Source organism: Drepanopeziza brunnea (assembly GCF_022702325.1).
Source record: "Drepanopeziza brunnea f. sp. 'multigermtubi' strain 214-2 chromosome Unknown ctg19, whole genome shotgun sequence".
Classification (NCBI taxonomy): domain Eukaryota; kingdom Fungi; phylum Ascomycota; class Leotiomycetes; order Helotiales; family Drepanopezizaceae; genus Drepanopeziza; species Drepanopeziza brunnea.
The window spans coordinates 329,057-351,707 of NW_027094082.1; the positions used below are offsets into that span (position 1 = coordinate 329,057).

The following is a 22,651-nucleotide window of genomic DNA, read 5'->3' on the forward strand; positions in this document are numbered from 1 at the left end:
CCAGAATGCCGAAGTCAAAAGGAGAATTCAGTCAGCAGCTAGTCGGGCGAAATGCTTGCTCCAGATCCAGCCGACTTGGTCATCAGGGTCATCTTGGTTCTTGGCTAGCCAGAGCTCCCCCTTTTCACCAATCACATCGAAGATCTGGAAGGTGTTAGTCCAGATTCGAAACAGGTCTGGGTATAGATAAGAGAAGTCAAGCTCAGATATGTGAGGAAAAGTGTCCAAACTATATTGAATGGATAAACATACCTCGCCAGCTTGATATGTCAAGTACGGGTACCCAGCCTCTGACTTGGTGGCACTGATATTGAATTCGAACAAACTGGCAGCAAGGTACAACACGTTATAACCGCCTGATATGTTGCGATCACGCGAGGAGGCTCGGGACGATCGCTGGCTATCTTCAGGACCATCAGGCAGCGGCATCGCTGAGTGGAATACTCCAGAGAACGGTCTGGTGGATGGGGGCGGGCCATCAGTATAGTGCGAGTTGTACGTTGATCCCGATTCACGGCGGTATTGGCTATTGTAGTCGTGGCTTTGACGCATTCCTGGGGTATCAGAAGTATGGCTTCGACTCGTACTTGGCCTACCGGGATTGTAGTAGTATCGTGAGCTGGAGGATGCGTCTGGTGTAACGGGAGATCCAGATCTTGGTCGAGAGTTCCCAGAAACGGAATGTGAATGGGGCAGGGGTGGTGGAAGGCCTGGACTGTTCGCCGTGAGGGGGGAGAAGAATGGGCCACTTTGCCTATTTCCGAAATCTGGAGTAGGTAGACTGGGTGATTTTTCGCTGTTGAGTGAGACTCCACGCGAACGGCTTGAAATGTTTGATGGTCTGCCCTTTCGTACAGACTCGTCATCCTGAGTTGACTGAGATGGCCGGGATGACATGCCGTGGCCAAAGGTTCCATTGATGACGGAGAATTCCTGCATTTTGGCTTCCGAGTACTTGAAGTCACGGTGGAACATGTCAGTGATACCTTGAATACTAGTCGCCATCTGACCCTGCTCCAAGTTCTGGCCAAGCTTTTCCTTCCACATCTCCCACCAGTCTGATTGTATATACAGCAGCCGAGTAGAGAAAATCTGCCCAATAGTATTGGTCAAACTCGCCAGCTTGGGGAGCTCGAGCTTCAGCGTCTCGTTCAGAGCCTCATATTGTGCGACAAGTTCTACCAACTTTTCATCGATCTTCTTTCCCGAAGACTTCAGAGTCAGAGACTTTTCGTAATCAAGACGGCGCTTGTTGCGTTTCTTCATGGCGAGTCCAGGCGGTCCGTACAGGGCAATTATCTTCTCTACGGGTTCGATGACTTGCGTCCGGACAGCTGCCACGTGATCATCCAGCCCGACACTACCAATGGCTCTCATGGACATGTTGAAGCGCACCCATTTGCTCTCAATCTCGGGAATCGAGCTTGGAAACATGCGCATAAATAGTTCCATAGCCGAAAACAGTCGCAGGTTATTGTTGACGTAGTTTGTCGCCTCTCGGGTCTGATACTCGGCATCTCGAAGAATGACCTGAAGTCTCAAGTAATCGTCTCCGAACTTGTCGTGTAGCTTGAGATAAACCTCGTCGTCAGGTGGACGGTTCGGATTTGCGGCAAGCTTCTCCGAGCGTCTCCCAAAGGCCTTGGCGATACCAGTCCGAACATCAGACTCCTTGCGTTTTCGACCAACAATCTCTCCGACCTTGGCGAGACGCTTCTTGAGATCATCAATATCCTGCAGTAGTTGTCCCATCTCTTGTGCCGCAGTTTGAAGGGCAGCATAATCGGGATGATCCAGTGGGGTGAGCGACTTGAATGTAGCCAGGAATAACTGGTACCGAGTGATGCGTTGAACCGGCTTGACAAGTAGAGCGTTGAGATCCCATGCACCAGTGAGATCCTTGGCCACAGAATTGCATTCGCCTAACCAGACTTTGACAGCACCATCGCTTTGAAGGACCGTCAAGCGAGCGTTGGCAGCTTCACTGTTCTTGAGAAAATCTGTGTATACGGTCCGCATTCGCGCCAAATTCTTGTTGAACTGCGATCCGATGAACGTCTTTCGATCTTTCTGCTCGTCAGTCTCCTCGTTCGATTTGGTTGCAACGGAGCATCCCTCAACGGAAGCCGAAGCCTCTGTTGCCTTGCTCCTCGACTTCTTTCGTGGAGAGTAGATACTGGATGCCGCGGACTTTAATTCGTCCAGAAAATGAGTCGAGAAATCCACTACCTCGTTAGAGTTCCGGAAGATCGTCTTGATATCACCAGGATCAAGTTTAGGGCATGCCTCTGCAGTACCCTTGTAGATCTCCTCGACCACATTCATATCTTTGATGTAGACTGCTTCAGTATCAATCAGCTCCTTGATACCCATCATTCGCTTGAATAGGCGTTTCCGAGTCGCCTCCTGTGCCTGCTTCTCTTCTTCCGTCATGATCGCATCAGGTTGGATTCTGGCCTTGGAATCGTTGTTAGCATCAGTCGCATCAGGTTGGAGTTTGGCCTTGGAATCGTTGTTAGCATCATCACAGAAGATCTGAGAGCTAGACCGAGGTGTTGATATCGAAGGACGAGGAGAATAAAGATCACCGCTTGCTCGCCTCGAGTCCGGAATTGGGTTGCCATTTGCACTGGATTGGTACGGACTGGAGGGTGGCCTGCGGTTGTAAAAACTCGGAGGAGGAGGTGAACGGGAAGCGTCTACTGGTTCTTCGGGTGGTGGTGGAGGAGAGTGTTCAGGCCAGTGGGGAGTAGACGAGCCAATGTTGAAAGATGGTGATGCGCTAGCAAACCCTAGTCCTAACCCGTCTCCTGTCGAGATGGGAGGAAGTTGATGCCGGGGAGGGCTCGAAAGCATTAATGTTTTCGTCGGAAGCCGTGGTGACGGAAGTGGGCTGCACCCATCCGTGGTTGGCGGGCTGTCAGGAGACACCTCACACGTCTTGGGAGGTGGAAGCGGTTTCTGCTCTGTCTCTGATGTAGCAGGGTAAGGATATTCCTCTCTCTCAGAGAACTCTTCTACAGTCTCAACGGAATAATCGGTCCTCCAGGACTGATGGTTCGAGTCGGAGGTTCGCGGCCACGTCTGTCCATCTCGGCTCTCGAATGTGTGCTCATTAGTTTCAATTTCAGCAGAACTGGTGTGTTCTCCTCCGTCTGAGCTTTCGCACTCCATGTCGGTGGTAGGAGTGCTGGGAAAGTCCTGACCATTTTCGCTTGGAGTAACCGAGGCAGTATGGAGGCTTGGAAATTCGACCTTAAGGGAATCAACTGGCTCTTCATTGTATGCAATCTCGGGACTTTGAGCGTATGCTCTAGGATTCATAGCCTCATCTGGCATATCGTGAACTTCATCCTCCGCCTCGAAGTGATTTCCACCAGACGCGAAGGGAGAGATGGCGCGAAGTTCAGCTGGCGTCTCCGTTCGAGGACTTGCAGCGGTAATGGTAGAGTTGAACACGGGTTGGTCATCCGCACGGAACACAACTGCGGGTGCGGGTTCTCGGGTAAATCCTTCATTAGTAGGAGTGGACTCGAGCTGCTGTGACTTCTTTACCTGAGTCGCATCAAGCATGATTTGGATGGTATCCTGATCTACCTCCGATCCGAGACCCTGCATTCCGTAATAGGCTTGCTCGGGACTAAGCATATCGCCGAAAAAATCCGAGTGACTAGAGAGTCCACTGGGCCTCGACGGCATCCGGCTCAGGCGCGCAGCTTCGGTTTGTGGCTCATTGTCAATATCCGTGACGCCAGTTGCATTGGAAATAGCAGATGGAGGAGGGACGTCCTCGCCGTCAGCAGAGGTGCCCGGCATCCCAAGGGTTGGGGAATCTTCACCCAACGCCACATTTTGCTGCACAGGTTCTGGTCTTTGAAAGGACGTATTGATATGCAAAGGAAGTAGGGACGTATTGGCCTGCACAGGAGACGATCTAGCCTCCACCACAGCTTCTTCAGGAGGTGCCTGTGTGGGAGATGGCAAGTCCTTCTCGATATCTTGCGGCGCTTGCGACGTTAATGATGCCTCCACTGCCCGCCGTTCACTCAATCTTCGTAGGTTTTCCAATCGAATCTGCTTCTGCTCACTCTCGTGAATCGACTTTGTGTATGCCCTGCGTATCAACTCCCTCTTCGCCACGAAGTCCTCCTTACTCATAGGCACCTCCGGCGTGGCCCGATTCTTCAAGTCGATCGCGTCTGCGTGGTTGCGTATAATTTTCATGCCAGATCTGACGTGGCGTGGGGAGCCAGACCCATCGGCGGCCTTGCGTCGTGGACTGACGGTCGATGCCGAGGAGATAGGTAGTCGAGGCCGTGAGCTTCGAAGAGGTGGAGAGGTCTTGGGTAGAGGGGCTGAGATGTAAGCCTGGAGACTGGCATTGTTTGAGACGGGCTGGTCCGGATTCCTGACTTTTCGCCGAGGTGACGAACGAGGGGTCTTTCCCCTAGTTACTGGTGTCATGAGCCGGCCGGCAGGGCTCCAAGATCTCTGCTCTGATTTTCGAAGCTCTCCGTTCGATGATGTCCCTTTTGGAGACTTCGTGCTCGGGGAGGGCAAGCTTGACGAATCGGACGAGATGCTCAGCCTCTTTGAGGGCATCGGCAAGCGAGATTGGGGTGGCTGTACAGCTGTTGTACTAGGGGGCTGCGTCGGCAGCGGCAGGGGGGGCTTGGGGTTATGAAACGATAGAGTGACGCCATTCATCGTATTCACTTTGAAATCCTGGAAATCGCTATGATTCCTGTTGTGCCCCAGGGAGGAACGTGGATTGTTTGTATCCACATCCTCAAGTGTAGGCGTTACACCAAGGTACCAGGCGGTGGGAGAGGAGGGGGAGACATCGAAGTCTGATTTGTTCCGCCCATGAGATGGCCGGGAAGGATGCAGACTGGACTCGGAAGTTCTGCGCGCTGCGGTTCGAGAAATGCCATAGGCTATGTTGGGTGTTCCCTGCTCTACATGCAGAACCTCACCAAACAACGGTTTTCTTGTTGGAGCAGCCGCAATGTTGGGAGAGGTCGGCGATAGATTGGTCAGGGACTTTGAAGCTTGCGAGTTCGAGCCCGCAGCGGTATTCCGGGCCTTTCGAGGAATGGCTGCTTGGGCGTTTGTCGAGTGCTGGTCCTCTGGAGCAAATCGAGCCCTCTGATTCTTGATTGGGGATTTTCTTCCCGGCTCTCTCGTGACCGATCCAGGTGCTCGCGACGCCGCAATTTGAGCAGTAGCCCTTACCTGGTATCCACGCTCCCTTAAATACCCAGCACCACTGCGATCCTTCGAAGCCGGCCGCGGAGCTGCCTTGCGACCAGTCGATCCAGCTTGGTCGTTGTTCTGGTCAAATCGTTTCAATAAGTCCTTGACACTCGGTTTCCCGGCATTTGGAATTCCATTCACAGCAGATGGGGCCATTGCGTTGCCGAGACTTCTGTCGTCCAGAGGGGATGATGCTGACCGATACGATGGCTTCAGAAAGGTACGTGCTTGCGGTAGCGACGGATGCTTTGGCGTTGTCCCATGTCCATTCGATCTTAGAGATGACTGAGGAGACGGCCTTGATTCACACGGAGAAGAAACTGGAGCTGCCATCTCGGGAGCCGTGGTCTTCAGGCCGTTTGTAGGCACCCCGCGATATTCCCTGTAGAAATCATCCGGGTCACCTCCATTTAATCTGGGCTGCACGTAGGCATTCGTAGCCGCGGCTTGTAGGTTCTGAGTGGTAAGGAAGGGTAGATTCGGGGACAGATGTGGCGATCGTGCGTCGAATTGGGGTAGAGGGAGCGGGTTGTAGATTCGGGGATGCTGGGAGTGATGGTGAAGTTCGGGGGGAGGAGAGAGGCGCCTAGAGTAGAAGTTCTGGTCGCTGTTGATACCGCTTTCCATTGTGACTATCCATCGATCTGGTCAGGCCTGGGCGGGTCGGGCCAAGGGTGGGCAAGACGGTTCGTCGTCGGTACACTAAAGTAGGTAGATAGCTAGGTGTTCTGCAGAGCACGAGCAACGATTGCAGGCAAGACAGGCACAGCGAAATACGGTACAGTACTATTGGTACTGGACGGCAGCTGAGGGCGTAGCGTAGGTAGGTATTTCGATGCTCGATTCTCAGTATGGAGTCTGGGCCTGAGAGAGATCCTCACTGCATACTTGTTAGCCCGACGTTGAGAGGTTGCATACACGAGGCCCCCGCCGTCACAGATCGAATCGATCAATCACCAGTTATCGATTGTTGAGAAGGCTGACCGAAACATAACATAGGCAAGCCCAACGCATCATTTTCGCTGACACAATCCGCGAATCACCGGGGAGCCGGGGAGGGACACCAACCTGATACTATAGTAGGCGGCGGTTGTTGCTATGGTGAGGATGATGGATTCTTCCCTCTCAGCTCCGCTGGCGGTCTACTCTGGACGTCGTACGTAGTTCAGAGAGATGTCTTGGGTCGTGATTGATGGGTCGTCGGTGTTGAGGTAAATCCGACGGAAGGTTTTGGTGAGGTGGGTGTAAGGTGAGAGGTGATAGGTGTGAGACTAATAAGGCTGCTACCTCATCACTCAGGTGCTCGGTCATTAGTAAGTGGGCGGGTGTGGCCGAAGCAGATGCACGGACGCGTTGTTAGTGAGTCCGTAGTTTTGCAGCTAGCTCCCTTTCTCTTTTGAGCGAAAGTTATTTTAATGATGCACCGGGTGGTATACGTAGTAATAAATAGTAGGTACTGTAGGTAAGAAGTACCGGTAGGCAGGTAGGTACTGCGTAGGCATCCGAACAAGGGTTGTTAAGGATTAAAGCCTAGTAAGTACAACGGTAGGTCCAGGAATAAAAGACTTTTTAGACTTTAGATAGTTTTAGACTTTAGATAGTTTCCAGCAAAAGCGAACCTTTTCAACACAAATTTTTAATTCATCCCTTCGCCGCCCATGACGCCCATGACGCCCATGACGCCCATGAAGTAAGGGGAAAGCGAAAGGGGATCTTTGGTTGACAGACGGTGCCAAGACTTGTTCGGCTGGGATACACTTGGTGGTAGAGGATCGGATGGGATGGGATGGGAAGAGAAGGTGAGAGAAGAGAAGGGAAGGGAAGGGATGGAAAGGAAACGGATGGGAACGATCAGTGTGGATGATGTGGGATGTTGAGAGATACGGAGATTCCGTCGATGTGTTGGATATGTGTCTCGGTATTGCGGAGTGGAAGTTCCGTCTGCTATTTGTGTCTTAGACGACCCTACGATAAGAGTTTCCGTTTGCTCTTTTCTCTCCCCAGACCCTGGTGAAGATGAATAAATACTTCTGTACGTACTAGTACGTACTACGTCTCAGGCGTAAGTATTACCCCTTGAGGGTAGGGTCATCAGGGGGTTTAGAGTGGAAACTAAACGTTTGAGGCACCCTCAAGGGGTAATAATTAGGCCTGTACCGTGGGTACATGGGGATTGATGATGCATCGACTACCGAGATATCTACTACGTACGACTACTTACCTTATTACCTACCTACCTTAGACGAGACAGCCAGACAAGCGCGGAGGAGGGTCTACCTAGGCGTACCGAGTTATTGTAAACAAAGAGAAAAATCGTGACTAATCTCTCTTCTTTTCTTCAAACGAGATTGGCCGTATCAGTAGGTACGGTAGGTATATGGATAGGTATAGATAGATATATATATCAGTACGTATATATATGTATCTATTTATCTATACATATATATACCTACCTACTATCAGCTCGCGTCAGCCAGCTTAGGTAGGTATAGGTATACCGATATCAGCATCATCGATTTTCCGGGTCCTTGCGCCATCCATCCAGCACGTTACTGCGCGTTATGGCTCGCTTCGGGAAGCAGAAGTCCAGAGTTCAGCCTCGCCAACGGCCACGCCCCAGCCGAGACAATCAACCCAATACAAATTAAATCCAATCGATTCGGATCCCGCCGGGCCTCCGCATCAGCATCCGCATCCGCATCCGCATCTGTCCGTCCCCGACGCCTCACTTCTCGACTCCGTTCGTTCATTTCCCGCGTTTGTACCACCAGCCCAATGTGATGAAGCCAGAGCCTGTCACCCTCTAGGAACTTCTGACGGCGTATCCTGCGTGCGTGCGTGCATGCGTGCGTGCGTATATGCAGGTGTCGTGTCGTACAGATCGTCCATCCGATTCCCAACTTCTAACTTCTAACTTCCAGCTTCCAGCTTCCATCCCATATGGCCGCTAGGCGAAAGAGAAAGAGGCCAGCCCGGGACCATGGGGACCATCATAGGGACCAGAAGCGCCAAAAGGGTATGGCCAGCAGCTCCCATGGCGTGGATCCAGTCGTCAGGCATGCCCTGCTGGCCAAGTACTACCCTCGGGTCCTGACTCTGCGGGAGTACCTGGTCTCGCAATTGCCGTCAAGCTCCAAGATTCGGAAAAAGAAGATCCTCCATGTGGGACGGAATGCGGAGGACAAGGAAACAGATCAGAAGCTCTCCCAATTTCTTGACCAGACGCTGGTAGGTGTCTCGAGGTTCAAGGAAGCACCATCGGAGGAGAGACGAAAGCAATGGTCGGCTTTTTCGCAGCGGCCAGACGAGTCGGTATCGCTGGTAAATCTAAGCGGCGCTGGCGCCTTTTCACAAACCGAGGTACGCTGCTTGTTGACATTTCATGGTTTGCTGTTTGCGGTGCCCTCCACGTCGGCATCAGACAGACGAGACGAGACGAGACGACACTGATCGCGTTTAGGTTGTGGATTTCGCTATCTGGTTGATCTTCACAAAGACCACTGCAACATATGGAAAAGTACCGCATCTGCTCTGTCAAGGCTTCAAGAAGGATGCGCCTCGTCGGCTCATCAATCAAGGAGAGAGTGCCGCCTCAGCCATTCCAGGTCTTGTCTCAATCTACCCGAACAGTCATGTGACGGCTATGAAGGCCCGACCGTGGCCGCAGATTCTAAATCTCATGGGCAAGGAAGGGGAGGGGTCTATGATCGACTTGATTCTGGATTGTGGCGTCTTCCTCGCGGTCGAGCGTGGACGTGGGACATATCATCAGTTGAGTGGTAAGTTACCCTGAGCCCGAGATGAAGCACATCTAACGAAGACAGGCATACCACTTGGTGACCTTCCACTCCTTGAGGCAAACCCTCCAAAGGTACCAAAAACACCCAAAATTCCGACTAGTACTCGGCATACTCCTGCAAGTATCAACTTCGTCCGTCATCGGATGATGTATGCGAGGCCCGCATTGAATGCCAAACTCGAAGTGAAATTTGGGCTTCGACACATTCGTAGGTTGCCTCACACTGAATCATGCCTGTATTTACACATCTAGATGTCCTGAACCGATACCCACTACTCAAGAAGGCCGTCGCTGAACCGGGAACCACGGCGGTGGATTTGACTACTATCCAAGTGATGATGTATATCTTCCCTCGACAGTTCGGCCTACATAACGTCTTTACAGAGAATGTCGATCCACTCCAAACAATGCAGCCTTTCAAAGACTACACCCTTCGCGAAGATGAGATCAACACGGTCTACCACGCCCAAGCACCCAAAATTCCGAGGAGGTTGCGTGGCAAAGCAGCACGGTTGGTTCGAAAGCTTCAGATGCAACACAGCCGATGCCCATACAAGGCATTGCTTGAGTATTACTGTCCAGTAAGTTTGATGTCTTCATCAAGACTTGGCTGACTCTCAGGTCTTCGAATCGTCCCCTCGATTGCCGATCCCAGGCCCAACTCCAGAACCATCACTCGAGTTGAAAACACAGATGTCTGTCGCCACGGAGGAGACGACTCGGGCCTCCTTTCCCCCCATGAGTCTGGTCGCAGTGCCCCCGAAACCTTCTATGATGAATCACGCCACACCAACCGCTATGGTATCTGCGTTCTGCCGCGCAGTTCTCTCGCACTTGATTCCATCTGATTTTTGGGGCACTGGGGACGACAGAGTGCATAACGAGCGGCTCTTTTATAAGAACATTGACCGCTTCATCGAGCTTCGCAGATTCGAAACTCTGTCACTGCACGAAGTAACGCAAGGACTGAAAGTAAGTCTCACTTGCACCGAATCTTACACCGTCTAACGAGCAAGATCGCGAACATAGCATGGCTTGCACCGCCAACCGCCACGGGCAAAGCATCCCTATCCGACACCTCCAAGCGCTGGGAGCTCCTGCGCGAATTCATTTACTACGTTTTCGACTCGATACTGATCCCACTCGTCCGCTCCAACTTCCACGTGACAGAATCCAATATCCATCGCTACCGCCTCTTCTACTTCCGCCACGATGTCTGGCGCTCCCTCACCGAACCAGCTCTGGCTTCCCTGAAAGCCACCATGTTTGAAGAGGTCAAACTTGACAAAGCCCAAGAAATTCTGAACTCGCGAAGCCTAGGATTTAGTCATGTCCGCTTGCTACCCAAAGAAGCGGGCGTTCGTCCAATCATGAATCTACGCCGTCGAGCTCTCAAGACGAGTTCGAAGACTGTGCTCGGTATGAGCATCAACTCGGTTTTAGCACCTGCCTATAATGTTCTGACCTACGAAAAAGTACTCTCCCCTTGTTCCACTTCAACCCCATGAGCTAAACATCGCCCGCAGAACTCGAATCCCGCACTCCTAGGCTCAACCCTGTTCTCCGTCGGCGATCTTTACACCAGACTCAAAGCCTTCAAATCCACCCTGCCCCCGCAAACCCCCTTATACTTCGCCAAACTCGATGTAACGGCAGCCTTCGACACCATCCCGCAACGTGCAATTCTCGATCTGCTCTCCATGCTCCCATCCGAGGCCAGCTATCGCATCTCCAAGCACTGCGAGCTCAAGCCCGGGGAGTCTCACCTCACAGACCACACAGCCAAACCTACCAAGAAGTGGGTTTCTCTCGCATACGCACCCGATGACTTCGACACGTTCGCTGAGCATCTCGCCCATGAGGATGGATTGGCGCAAGGGAAAAAGAATGCAGTCTTTGTGGAAAGCGTCGTCGGCTACTTCCGCGACAAGGAAGAGATTCTAGAATTGCTGAAGGAGCACGTCCTCCGCAACATGGTCAAGATTGGGAAGAAATTCTATCGCCAGAAGGAGGGCATTCCGCAAGGTTCGGTAGTGTCGAGTCTACTTTGCAATTACTTCTACGCCGACCTCGAGGCTACACATCTCGGATTCCTCAACAGCGGATCTGGAGGCTCTGGATCTCATTCGCTCCTGCTGCGACTCATCGACGACTTCCTCCTCATCACCAGCAACCGCGCGCACGCCAAGCGCTTCCTAGAAGTGATGCACGCCGGCGTCCCAGACTACGGCGTCAAGGTCCACCCGGATAAAACGCTCGTCAACTTCGAGGTCTGCATTGCTGGCAAGAAGGTTCCGCGTCTAGTCGGCGGCAGCGGGGACGGTGATGGGGGGCAGGGCTTCCCGTATTGCGGCAACCTCGTGGATATGCAGACGCTGAATGTGAGAAGGGACCGCGAGAGGAGGGGGGCCACGGCGGTCGTGGATTCGCTCACGGTGGAGTTCTCGCGGATGCCGGGGAAGGCGTTCCAGAAAAAGGTTTTGAGTGAGTTCGTTCGCTTCATTCTTTTATTCTTATCTTGTCCTTCCATTTTCTTGTTCTTATTCGCCTCGTTCATTTTCTCCAACTTGGCGTTGATCTGCGGCTTTGTAAAACTTGCCAAGAAAGGTTAAGAGAACCCGAGCTCGATTCTTCCCATCGCTCCATGTCCCCCAAGCTAAGCTCGTCTGTCACATAGGACCATGGACTGAGGAGAATGGGGCATCCCGTTCGCTCTGCCATCCACACGCCTCAGATGGGCGGATGAGTAGTTGGGTGGGTGAGCACCAGCGAATACCCGCTGGTTATGTTTTGTTTTTGTTCTACTCGTCGCCTCATTCCCGCAAGGCCGGAAAGGCCCGAAAGGCATCATGACTGGTAGATCTGAATTTCCCTTTGGCATTCCGTCTTCTTCCTCCAGCTTGTGTCTGTCTACAAAGCCGCGCTCTTCCCCCCACCCCCAAAGCACCCGTCACCACCCCCCTTTGAGATCTCGTCCCGCACGAATGCCATTCCCATACCGAAGCAGAAGAGCTCCACTGACGAGTCAACCCACCTCGCCCAAGACACCTTCAAGATCCAGTGCCACGCCATGTACCTCGACACCTCCTTCAATGCTCTCCCGACGGTGCAGTCGAACCTCTCGCTCGCCTTCACCGAGACGGCGACCAAGATGTGGACCTATGCGCGCAGCCTGCCCAGCCACAAACGACCCGGGCCTCCGCTCGTCATCCAGACGATCCAGAGGCTGGTGGCGATGGCGTCTGTGCTGGTACAGGGTAAAGGCCCGGGCAGGAAGAGAGGGGATGAGGGGTACCGGTGTGCGGTGAGTCCAGCGCAGCTGGAGATGTTGGCTGTGTGCGCGTTTCGGGAGGTGCTGGGCAAGAGGCAGAGTCGGTATGGGGAGGTTATTGGGTGGTTGGATGGGAGGATTGGGCTTGGGCAGGCAGGTGAGCGTGGCCGCACGAGGGCGAGGGTGGTGCATGCCGTTGCGGTGGGTAGATGAGATGCTCGCTCCCTGGTGTTAGGATGAAGTTATGATACCCGTGATTGCTTGCTTGCTTTGCTCCCGTGCTTCGTTTCATCACGTGACTTGCACGTGCGTCTCTGATCTGGAATCCGAGGCAACAGAAGCCGCGAGATGCGCATGGTTGTGTGTTTCTCGTATCCAATGCGAGTGACTTATGGTAATCGGAGGTAAGTTTGGTTGCTGTTGGGATGTGAAGTTGTTGGTTGTGGTTGTGCTGCTGGGTGCTGGGTGCTGGGAGCTGGTTGTCCCTCTACCGGTAGTCCCTCACGGCCCTTCCAGTCCCTCCAGTCCCTCCAGTCCCTGAGTCTCAAATGCCGAGTGCCGACCCGACATCCCGACATCCCGATGCTCCGATCACGATCCCCATGGCCCATGATGGCCCAAGGGCCAAGGCGCAAGGCCCAGGGCCAACCGCCCAGACCGCCATCCGGACAAGGAGAGAAGCCGCGAGTCGAGACTCGAGCCAGTCCAGAAACGGGATGATCCCGCTGCACTCCTGAAGCGGCCAAGATGCAGCATTTCCCTTTCCCACGAATGAAGGGCAAGCATTCGGTCGGTCGTTCAATCTCTCTCAACTCTACCACCGACCACACTCTGTTGATCACTTCTTCCCTCTCTCTCCCATCCCCCATCCCCCCAACTACTATTACTAGTACTACTACTACTTCTACTACGAGTACGACTACTACTACCACTACTTCTACTACTACTACTTCTTCTACTCCTACTTCTACTACTTCCCCTACTTCTACTACTGTCACTACTCCTACTATCATATCCTCTCTCTCTCCGACAACGACGACAACGACCACAACGACCAACAATCCACGACAACCACCACCACAACCACCACCACCACCACCACCACAGCTTCTGCAGCTTCCACCATCATTCGCATTACCACGACTAATCGCAGTAGTAATTCCCTACCCACCGACCGACCGACGGACTGACCGACCGACTTTATCCTTCTCGACAATCCCTACTACCGTCGTTACAATCTGTTGCTATTCTTAGGCTCTCCTCCCATCTCGTCTCGTCCCACGTCTCGTCTTGTCTCGTCTCGTCTCTGCTCATCCGTGCCATCCTGCTCAATTCGCAATCCCAACCACCCCCCCATCTCTTCTACCGTCGTCCGATCAATCGTCTCATCAATACTTCCAGACTCGTGAAACCCGCCATCGCCATTTTCCCCCCCCCAGGCCTTGCCCTCGAAGCCACACCGGCCCTTCCGACCACCCCGCCAAGATTACTACTCTACAAAGAGCCCTCGTCTGCCACCCAACCCCCCTCGCCGAAGATGCAATGACCTTTCCCAACTATGCCGCCAGCTTCGTGTCTCCTGTCGCTATTCCGGGCTCGTCGCCCGAACTATCGGGCCCCAAGTCCTCCAAGTCCTCCAAGTCTTCCAAATCCTCCAAATCGTCCTCCTTCCACTCCTCCTACCAATCCGATAACAGCATCCTGTCCGACGTGGGCAACTTCGAAGAGATAGGCCTGGACGACGAGTCCAGGTCCGAGGCGGGGATAGGCACCTTCGAAGTCAAGACGACGAGCAATCCCTACGATGCCTCCCTCCCATCCGATCGGCGGAAGCCTTCGAATGCGAGTGCGACAAGACGGAGCCCGATGCCTGCGACAACCGGAACCCGAGCCCAGCGCGAGCTGACGGCCGGGAAGACACACCCGCACTTCCCGAGCCTGCGTGGCCAGGTCCACAGCGCGACCGTCGGCCTGGGCTTGCTGCCGATGCAGAACGGGGCGCGCATGGGGCTGCCGAGTCCCAGCGTGGGGCCCCTGCCGATGATGAAGCGGAATCGCAGCTCGAGCCCGGGTATGGCGCGGATCCCGAGCCTGAGTCTGTCCATGAAGCACCGCCGGGCCAGCTCTCAGGCGAATCGCGAGAGGAAGACGGCGGAGCAGTTGGAGATGGAATGTGACGAGGATGATGGGGACGACGTGCCCGATGAATGCTTTCTGGAGAATGTGCCCATGTCGCCGCGGCCGAAGTTGGAGAGGATCAAGAGTACGCCGCCGTCGGCTGCCACGAGTCCGGAGAGGTCGCCCAGGTCTGGTGGGAAGGAGAGGGTCAAGAGTGTTGGCAATGGCACATCGCCGAGGCCGGCGGAGCAAGGGGAACTGAGGTCCCCGAAACGGCAGGCTCATCCGGGAGCGAGTATGGGGCAGTTTCCTTTCCATCATCACTCTTTTCCCAACGGCCGAGCCAAGAGCTGGAACGACGCCTTGTCGGAATTGAGCGCAGAAGCAAAAGCCCTGACGGAAGCGTTGGAAGCCCACGCGGCAAACGAGGAGAAGAAACCCAGACCGAATGACCCCATGGCGAGGAGGAGCTTCAATACCAAGAGTCGACCCGCGGCGGAGAAGCCGAGGATCAAGTCGGCTCTGGCAGAACTGCCACCCCTCCGCCGGACGGATATAATGATTGATCCCTTGCCGATATCCAAAGAGAAGGAGGCCGTTCTGTCACGGACTCGTCCGTCGTGGCTCCCACCGAAGTGTCCCGCAGAGGAGAAGCGCCATCTGAAAGAATATCAGAAGATGATGGCTTCCGCCATGCGAGCCGAGCAGGAGAGAGCGGCCCAAGAGAAGAATAAGATTACGTGTCGGGATGATACAGCTAGCTCCCTCCTCCGCATATGGGAAGAACACGTCCTCCCCAACTGGGACGACGTCACGCGGCAGAAACGCACTCGCGAGCTCTGGTGGCGCGGGATTGCGCCCCGCAGTCGTGGCACGGTCTGGGAGAAGGCTATCGGTAACCAGCTCAGTCTCTCGGCCTCGTCGTACACAGCTGCGCTGCGTCGCGCGCATGCATTGGAGACCACGATCCAGAGTGGGAGTCAGCTGAGTCCTGATGAGGAGAAGAAGAAGATGTGGCTGAAGGCGATCCAGAAGGATGTCAAGGGCACGTATCCCGAGCTGAGGATCTTCCAAGCGGGTGGCCCGTTGCATGGGGCGCTGCTGGATGTGCTGAAGGCGTATGCCATGTACCGGAGTGATATTGGCTACGTCCCCGGGACATCGGTAAGCCCTCCTCCAGTACCTGCTCACCCAAAGATAGCGTCGGGGCTAACATGTGGTTAAGACGATAGCAGCCCTCCTCCTCCTGAATCTCCCGACCCCTGCCGCCTCCTTCTCGGCCCTCTCTAATCTCTTAAACCGGCCCATCCCCCTCTCCTTCCACACGGGCGACTCCGGCGCCATCACACGGACCTATGCCCTTCTATCCTCAACACTCAAGCTCAAGTCCCCTCGACTCGCTCAACACCTCGCCTCGCTTGCCTCGCCTTCCCCCGCGCAAGAACCTACGCACCCCCCGGGCCAAGAAGGCGACGCCTACCTGAACCAGATCTTCACGTCCCTGTTCACAGAATCGCTGAGTTTGGACAACGCGACGCGCTTGTGGGACGTGATGGTTTTCGAGGGGGACGCGATATTAGTGCGCGCCGCGGTGGCGTTTCTGACCGCGCTGGAGGGGACGCTGTTTGGATGTGAAAGTTTGGAGCAGGTCGAGCGGGTTGTGAGGTCGGGGCTTGGGGAACTGGGGGAGGAGGAATGGATGAATGCTGTCAGAAGCGCGGGAAAGGCGTAGCGCGTGACATGGCAGTGGAAGGAGAGGCGGGGAGATGGGAACTGGGGAAGCCACTGATCCGGTGTATAAGTGAGTGGTGGTATAGTGGCCTAGTGAAGTAAGGTATAAATACGGGTAGCAGCTCGCGATTGGAATGCGATGGATGTGTTCAATCGCAGAGCGAGTCGATGTGTGGTATAATGTATATATGGGATTCGAATGGTATTGTGTTGTGTTGTGGAGCTACGTGGTACTATGTTCTCTAGTGTTGTATCGTATTGTATTGTATTGTACTGTAGGATGTTATACTATATTACAACATTATATTCCGCATGCGCATGATGAACGGACGAATGATGAATTGGATCTGAATTTGAATTTGAATTTGAATTTGAATAGAACTCGATTGGATTGGATTGGATTGGATGCAACAGAAGAGAATAGACGGACGAGAGGAGGCGAGGCGAGGTGAGACGAGACGAGGTGAGAGGAGAGGTAAGAGTGGGATTTGGACGTCGCAGGGTAAGGAGATGGAGATGGAGATGGAGATGAAGGGTCGATAGAGATGAGATGAGATGAGATGAGAGGGAGGCGTTTACATCTCCATCTTTCGTTACCGGTCTTTTATGTGTATATAGATGTATGTATTGTATGTATGTATGTGCAAATATAAGAAGTCACTCATTGGGTTACTTCAGCTTTACTAGAGAAGAAAAGGTTGGGTGGTGAAGAAAGAAGATGGACTTGCTTGCTTGCTTGCTTGCGGAAAAAATGACAGCTGGTGAAGAGATATAGAAGAGGAAGAAGAAGAGGAGGAGGAGGAGGAGGAGGAAGGAGAAGAAGAAGAAGAAGGAGTGGGACTTTTATATTATAGGAAAGGAATTCTGGAAATAATTCTCTCTCTCTCTCTCTCTCTCTCTCTCTCTCTCTCTCTCTCTCTCTCTCTCTCTCTCTCTCTCTCTCTCTCTCTCCCCCCCCCCCCCCCCCCCTTTCTCTAGTCCAGTAACGAGAAGAGAAACGCATTACGAGGAGGAGCAAGAATACCGTGATCAAGTGGGATCCGTCCCGCCGCAAGACCGGATAGCAATGCAATGCGCAGCAGCACAGGGGGAGGCTACCCTAGGTACCGGTAGGTAGGCGCCTGACTTGCAACCTTCAGCGCTTCAATTCAACTCAACTAAAAGGGGATGGGTAAGTGGATGGGATTGAAAAGGTCTTTTGATTGATTGATGTACAGGCGTGAGGGTGGAGATCGATCAACGAATCAGTGCCTGTTGCGTTCGACTGGAGAGTTATTCGCTAAAGACAAAGACAAGACAAGGTTAGCTACGATCGGATGAAGCGAGAAACGCTCCGTACAGAGCAGAGCTGGCTGGCTGAGTTGCCTTCAACTTAACATGTCGGTGGGTGCACCAAGTTGGTCTCAAGACTTCCTGGGTCTTCGACACCGACAAAATATCAGATGGGTGGGTCGGCCGGATGCGGTATTCATGCGCGAAGCCTTTCTGGCAAATTTTGAACTTTCGTCTTGGCCGCGGCTCGAATTTTTTGGCAGGTGAGACCCGTACTTAGCATCGGAAGGGGCCATTCAGAGTTCGCATAAAAACTTTCTTCGGAAATCGTCCCTATTTTGGGTGATTGGCGACTAACTTTACGAGAAGCGAGCTGATAGAGTGAAGGGGCTTAGACATCGGACTCGGATCTTCGCAAGGCATTCATGTTCATCGAGTGCCACCAATTCGCGTTTCCGTCGTAATCATTTCTTGGGTGAAAGAAGCTCTCGGCCAGCACGGCTAGCTCATTGTCCGAATACACCAGAGGAGCTGTCGCAGCTGACAGCGGTGCGTTGGCCACAACATTTGGGTTGTCAAGAGGATCAGCGACGTGGGTCATGTTCGGTGTCAGGTTTCCAAACTCTTGTCTTTCGACCCTCGTGGGCTGGGGCAGCACTGAGGTTTGTGCCATCTCCGTTCTGGAATCGCCGAAGCTGGGATGCAATGATGAGCCGAAGAGCTGCCTGGCAGAGCCGGGCACCTCGCTGGAGCACGAGTACTCCAAGACTTCGAAAAACTGTCCCAGGTCTATCAAAAGTTTTCGGTTTTGGCGAGTGGGCTCTTCGCTGGCGACGTAAGTCGATGAGACCGTCTCCGCTAGTTTCTGAAGTTTGTTGGCCTATCTTTGTCAGCTGTCGCTCGACACGGAGGGGAAACTACTCACTATGCGCCCAAGATGCGGCCATTGCTCACCAAACCCACGAATGAATCTCAAGCACTTATCAAAGTTATCCCGCTTCTCTCTTCGCGTTCCTGGATCCTCGGAGAAGCTCTCCTGCAGATATATCGTGGCAATGATCGCAACGCAATGGCCCAAGAAAGGGTCCGTAATTTTAAACGACTTGGCTTCCAGCATATCCATCAAGCAGATAATCCAACAGGCGTGGGACGAGATGAGATCAGAGCTATGCTGAAGGAAGATCTCCGGAATGACACATTTGAAATCTCGCAGCCGAAGAGATATCAACAACGGATGATTCAAGAGGCAGATGTTGGTATGGTAGACGAACTGGATGAACAGCCACGGTCCCCAATAATCACGAGTCGAATTCAAATGTTCGGCAGAACGCTGGGAGAATTTTGCGGGTGCGAAGCGGTGCATGAAAGGCATCCGAGTTTCAAAGTCCATCTGGTGGGCCAGGATAGTGGCATACTCTGACTGTGAGGACCAAGGGGGTAGGGTGCTGGGCTTTCCGCGCCGGCGAGCGTACCTGGTGGTCTTGAACCAGACTTCGCTCAGCTGTATAGCGTACGCTACAATGCCTTTATCTGGCCCCTGGCCATCATTCTGATTTGGAGCAGCTGGAGTTGATTGGCACCCTAGCGATGATGGCTCGCCCGTTGTCTCGGGATACCAAGGAAAATTGTCCTCGGCAGAGAAGTCAAGGACCATAAAGTCGGCTCCGTGGAGCCGTTTGAGGAGGAAGAGACTCCAGAAACATCTTCTTCGCTCTTCTTTTTCCTGATCCGGGAGGGCATGCGGGTATTCTGTGATAAGCCCAGCGTTGTGTGCGAGGCTCATTGCTTGACTGCTGTGTATGCTTGCACGCCTTGTGTGACCATCTAAGCTTGTCAGCGAGGGGATCAGAAACCGGAAATAGGGTTCATACCAGCAAAATCAACAAGTGTCAAGAGGCACAGCGACTGGATTGTTGATAGCTCTACAAGCCCTTCAAATATCTTCTTGGAGATGATCGTTCTTGCAGACTCGACATAGCCACTGATAAGCCTCGCTTGGCTACTGCTAGAACCTGAAGTGTCTGTGAAACGCAAGGCTAGAGCGAGGATTGAGAGGAGAACTTCAGGCTGGCGATCTCTTAAGGTGTAGATAAAGGATGAGCGATGAAATAGGGGAAGCGGTTGGCAGTCGCAGTACTGGAGATACGTCTCTGCGGCACCGAGTATGACCTCCCGCGGAGGCAGTGGTGCCCTGTCAGCGTTAGAGCCTGGCAATGGAGGAAGAAATCTGGAGAGCGATCTTACGCGTCGCACATCTGTCGTGGGCTCGGCTGAGCACCATCACGATAAATCGGTGCCCTAGGAGACTCTGACGATACCCGCATCGAAGCCCCCCTATCCACCGTCTTCTGGTGCGCCAACACCTCCGAGAGTTGACTTTCCACGAGTCTCAACCGATCCTCCTGCGATGTAGTCTCATCAGTAGAAGTACATTTGCTTTCCTTGTCACACATCATCCTAAACTTACCAATATCACGTGATCTGTAGGAGCAGCAACAGATGAGCTCTTGGGCCCAACGGATCGAGCCGGACCATGCGGCGACGGCGTTATCGAACGTTCTTTATCAAGCCGCTCGTCGGAAAAGTAGCAGCTCTGGTGTAGCCGGGCGCAATGGGAACACACGGGTTTCTCGCCCGGACATCTGGACTTCTTGCGCCTGTTGTGATCGTGATCATGATCATTGATCAGCTTCCCGTGACACGGAGACGGAGATATCAGGTGACACGGATGCGCTTACCGGCACGGCTCACAGGCTTGCCGTATACGTTTGGCTGGGCGTTCGGATGACATCCGACAATTTACTTCGGGGCGCGGAAACGGAGACAGAAATGTGCGTACGAGGTATGTTGATACCGCAGGATTACGGAGTTCTACTCTGGTTGACGCGGAACTGAGTTGAGAGGTGCGGAAACGAGCCGGATCCGGAGAAACGTCGGAACTCCGAATCGTCGTTAATCGTCGGCTCGCTTAGGTGGGCCTCCTTACATCCTTTACTTCAGAGATTAGTTAAGAGTGGGCATGCAGGACGAAGCATCTTAAGATGTCGTTCGCCTTGTCGTGTTATTGGAATGCCATGTATACAAGGGAAGAAGTTGGATTCTTGAGGAAGGGATATATCATTGCAGACAGAAACTCATAATAAAAAAATACAGGCTATTTCGCTCAAACGTCAGACACAGCAGCAGCAGCAACAACCTGTCTTGCGACATCGGCATACATATCGTATTGGTTCATCTCCTCGATCGTCAACTTCTCAGACTCGTTCGTGACCTTGTATCCCGGCTTGTCGGTGTTACTCGAGAACCCGATTCGCTCGTTGATGTTCTCTCTCGCCCTCGCACTGGCTGCCTGCACCCGGGTCGCTCTGGGTTTACGCACTTGCTCGTAGATCTGCAGACCTTTCTTGATATCCTCCGCCGAGCCAGCAAACGAGTAGCTATCGCTGAAGATTATGCCGAGCGCACCGGCATCCTCAATTGCCATGCATGCTCCTTGGCTCTGATCAGGCATCATCGGGTGAGCTGCGTCTCCGAGGATGCATGTCTTGCCCTTTTGCCAGTGGGGGTAAGGTTGGTGCACAAATAGTCTCCATGGCTTGATATCTGTGGAGTTCCTGAACAAGGCCTGGAGGTCTGGATCCAGTGTTGAGAAAGGTTGCATGAGCTCTTCGACGGAGATGGAATGGCTCCACCCTTCGCCTGGGTTTCCAGCCATGCTCGCTGGGAAGAAGCAGTAAAATGAGTGTAACTCTCCCTCTCGACATGGGGAAAACACAATCTTGTTGATGTCTTGTCCACCCCAGAATTCGATTGCTTCGTTTGGTGTGAAGTCGTGCAGCCCCAACCTCTTCACGTCCTCGGTTGCAATAATACAATGGTAGCAATGCGATGTAGATTGTTTTCGCTCGGGCACGATACCAATCGTTCTCCGGACTTGCGAACCGATTCCATCGGCTCCAATGACCAGGTCGTGCGTTGCTTGTACACCGTTTTCAAACGTAATGGTACCAGCTTCATGGTCAATCTCGGATGCGCGGTGGTTGACCTTCAGGACAGCAGGAGTGCCAGGATACTTAGATGCCGTAGCCGAGTCCATAAGCATGGCATGCATGTCTACTCTATGGAACATGTTGTACACCTAAATCGATGAGCCACGCTTCCAAAATCGACGGATACACCTACGACACCCCATCGTTCCTTATAATCTGCCAAGTCGTAGATGTTCGTTGCCTCTCCAGTCGCCCAATCCCGCGAAATCAGCTTCTTCAGTACCACAGGTCGTCCCATGGGAATGTCGACACCCCATTTCTCCAAGAACCGCGTTCCATTTGCCGCACAGCTGATCGAAGCACCAACCTCTCCGGCAAAATCCGCGCGCTCATAGATAGTGACCTTGTGTCCAGCTCTGCGAAGAGAAGTTGCAGTTGCAAGACCACCTAGTGTTGTTGTTAGCTAACTTACGTAGGAAAGAGGTCGGGTATTGGTCTGGTAGGTCTGGACATACCGATTCCTCCCCCGACGACGGCAATGTCAAGCTCACGCCAGTTTGTACTGATAGACCCCATTGTGAAGCTAGTGTAGATGCAGAGAAAATGGCGAGGTGGTTCCAGGTAGTATAAGAGGAACTTGAAAGGAAAGTACTGAGTACGTCAAGAAGATATACCAACGCATTGCCATCTTGCAGACGATCCTTCCTTGCCTCTTGCCTCTGGCCCAAGAGCTGTCAAGCAGCAGAGCCAGAGATAGGCTAGATTCGGTCCGCGTAGGTAGAGTCGATAGGGGAGGGGGGTGGCAATGCCCCTCCTTGAAGAAGGCTGACCCGCATTCATGCCACCATCCTGTACTTGTGATGGGGTTCTTGGTGTTGGTGTTGGTGTTGGTGTTGGTATTGATCTTGGTGTTGTGGGTGTTCTGGGCACTGAGGAGCGCTGTGACTGTGCCGGCGCAAGGATTCAATTCGACCTGACGTGCGAGATCCGTGTGAGCCCAATTTTCCGCTTCCGTACCGGACCGTCCCGTACCCACTTGTCTGCAGCCGATCAATACCCATTGACGACGACGACAACAGAAATTATGCCGAGCAGAGGTCCATTCAAGCCTCAACAAGTCCGCACTCAATTTGATGCAACCTCCGCCGAACCCGGTTAAGTATCGGTTAAGTATCGGTCGGATTGAGGATGATACGTACGCCCGCCTCTTCAATC

The 22,651-nt window shown here is 53.3% G+C and overlaps 5 protein-coding genes across 6 annotated transcripts; 2 read left to right on the forward strand and 3 right to left on the reverse strand.

The window, feature by feature from the left end:
• Positions 1-27: 27 nt before the first annotated feature.
• On the reverse strand, positions 28-5,883 carry L3040_008852 (uncharacterized protein; the record flags this gene model as incomplete). The annotated part of the gene is made up of 2 exons (XM_007292613.1): positions 28-144; positions 253-5,883. The coding sequence occupies 2 exons, from the start codon at positions 5,881-5,883 to the stop codon at positions 28-30; spliced, it is 5,748 nt and encodes a 1,915-aa protein (XP_007292675.1).
• Positions 5,884-8,196: 2,313 nt separating this feature from the next.
• Positions 8,197-12,539, forward strand: L3040_008853 (uncharacterized protein; the record flags this gene model as incomplete). Of its 2 annotated transcripts, XM_066155735.1 has the most annotated exons (9): positions 8,197-8,616; positions 8,717-9,035; positions 9,081-9,263; positions 9,308-9,636; positions 9,749-10,027; positions 10,072-10,530; positions 10,582-11,539; positions 11,733-11,762; positions 11,974-12,539. In XM_066155735.1, 9 exons carry the CDS (start codon positions 8,197-8,199, stop codon positions 12,537-12,539), a joined length of 3,543 nt encoding a protein of 1,180 aa, XP_066010029.1. The 2 variants fall into 2 exon arrangements, with proteins under 2 accessions (XP_066010029.1, XP_066010028.1); XM_066155734.1 differs by lacking the exon at positions 11,733-11,762 and having other exon boundaries at positions 12,100-12,539.
• A 1,329-nt stretch (positions 12,540-13,868) lies between these two features.
• On the forward strand, positions 13,869-16,176 carry L3040_008854 (uncharacterized protein; the record flags this gene model as incomplete). Its single annotated transcript, XM_007292615.2, has 2 exons — positions 13,869-15,608; positions 15,670-16,176. The coding sequence occupies 2 exons, from the start codon at positions 13,869-13,871 to the stop codon at positions 16,174-16,176; spliced, it is 2,247 nt and encodes a 748-aa protein (XP_007292677.2).
• Positions 16,177-17,838: 1,662 nt separating this feature from the next.
• On the reverse strand, positions 17,839-20,238 carry L3040_008855 (uncharacterized protein; the record flags this gene model as incomplete). Its single annotated transcript, XM_066155736.1, has 6 exons — positions 17,839-18,327; positions 18,373-19,271; positions 19,319-19,638; positions 19,692-19,849; positions 19,915-20,104; positions 20,186-20,238. 6 exons carry the CDS (start codon positions 20,236-20,238, stop codon positions 17,839-17,841), a joined length of 2,109 nt encoding a protein of 702 aa, XP_066010030.1.
• Positions 20,239-20,610: 372 nt separating this feature from the next.
• L3040_008856 (uncharacterized protein) lies at positions 20,611-22,012 on the reverse strand (the record flags this gene model as incomplete). Its single annotated transcript, XM_066155737.1, has 3 exons — positions 20,611-21,585; positions 21,630-21,883; positions 21,952-22,012. 3 exons carry the CDS (start codon positions 22,010-22,012, stop codon positions 20,611-20,613), a joined length of 1,290 nt encoding a protein of 429 aa, XP_066010031.1.
• Between the last annotated feature and the right edge of the window lie 639 nt (positions 22,013-22,651).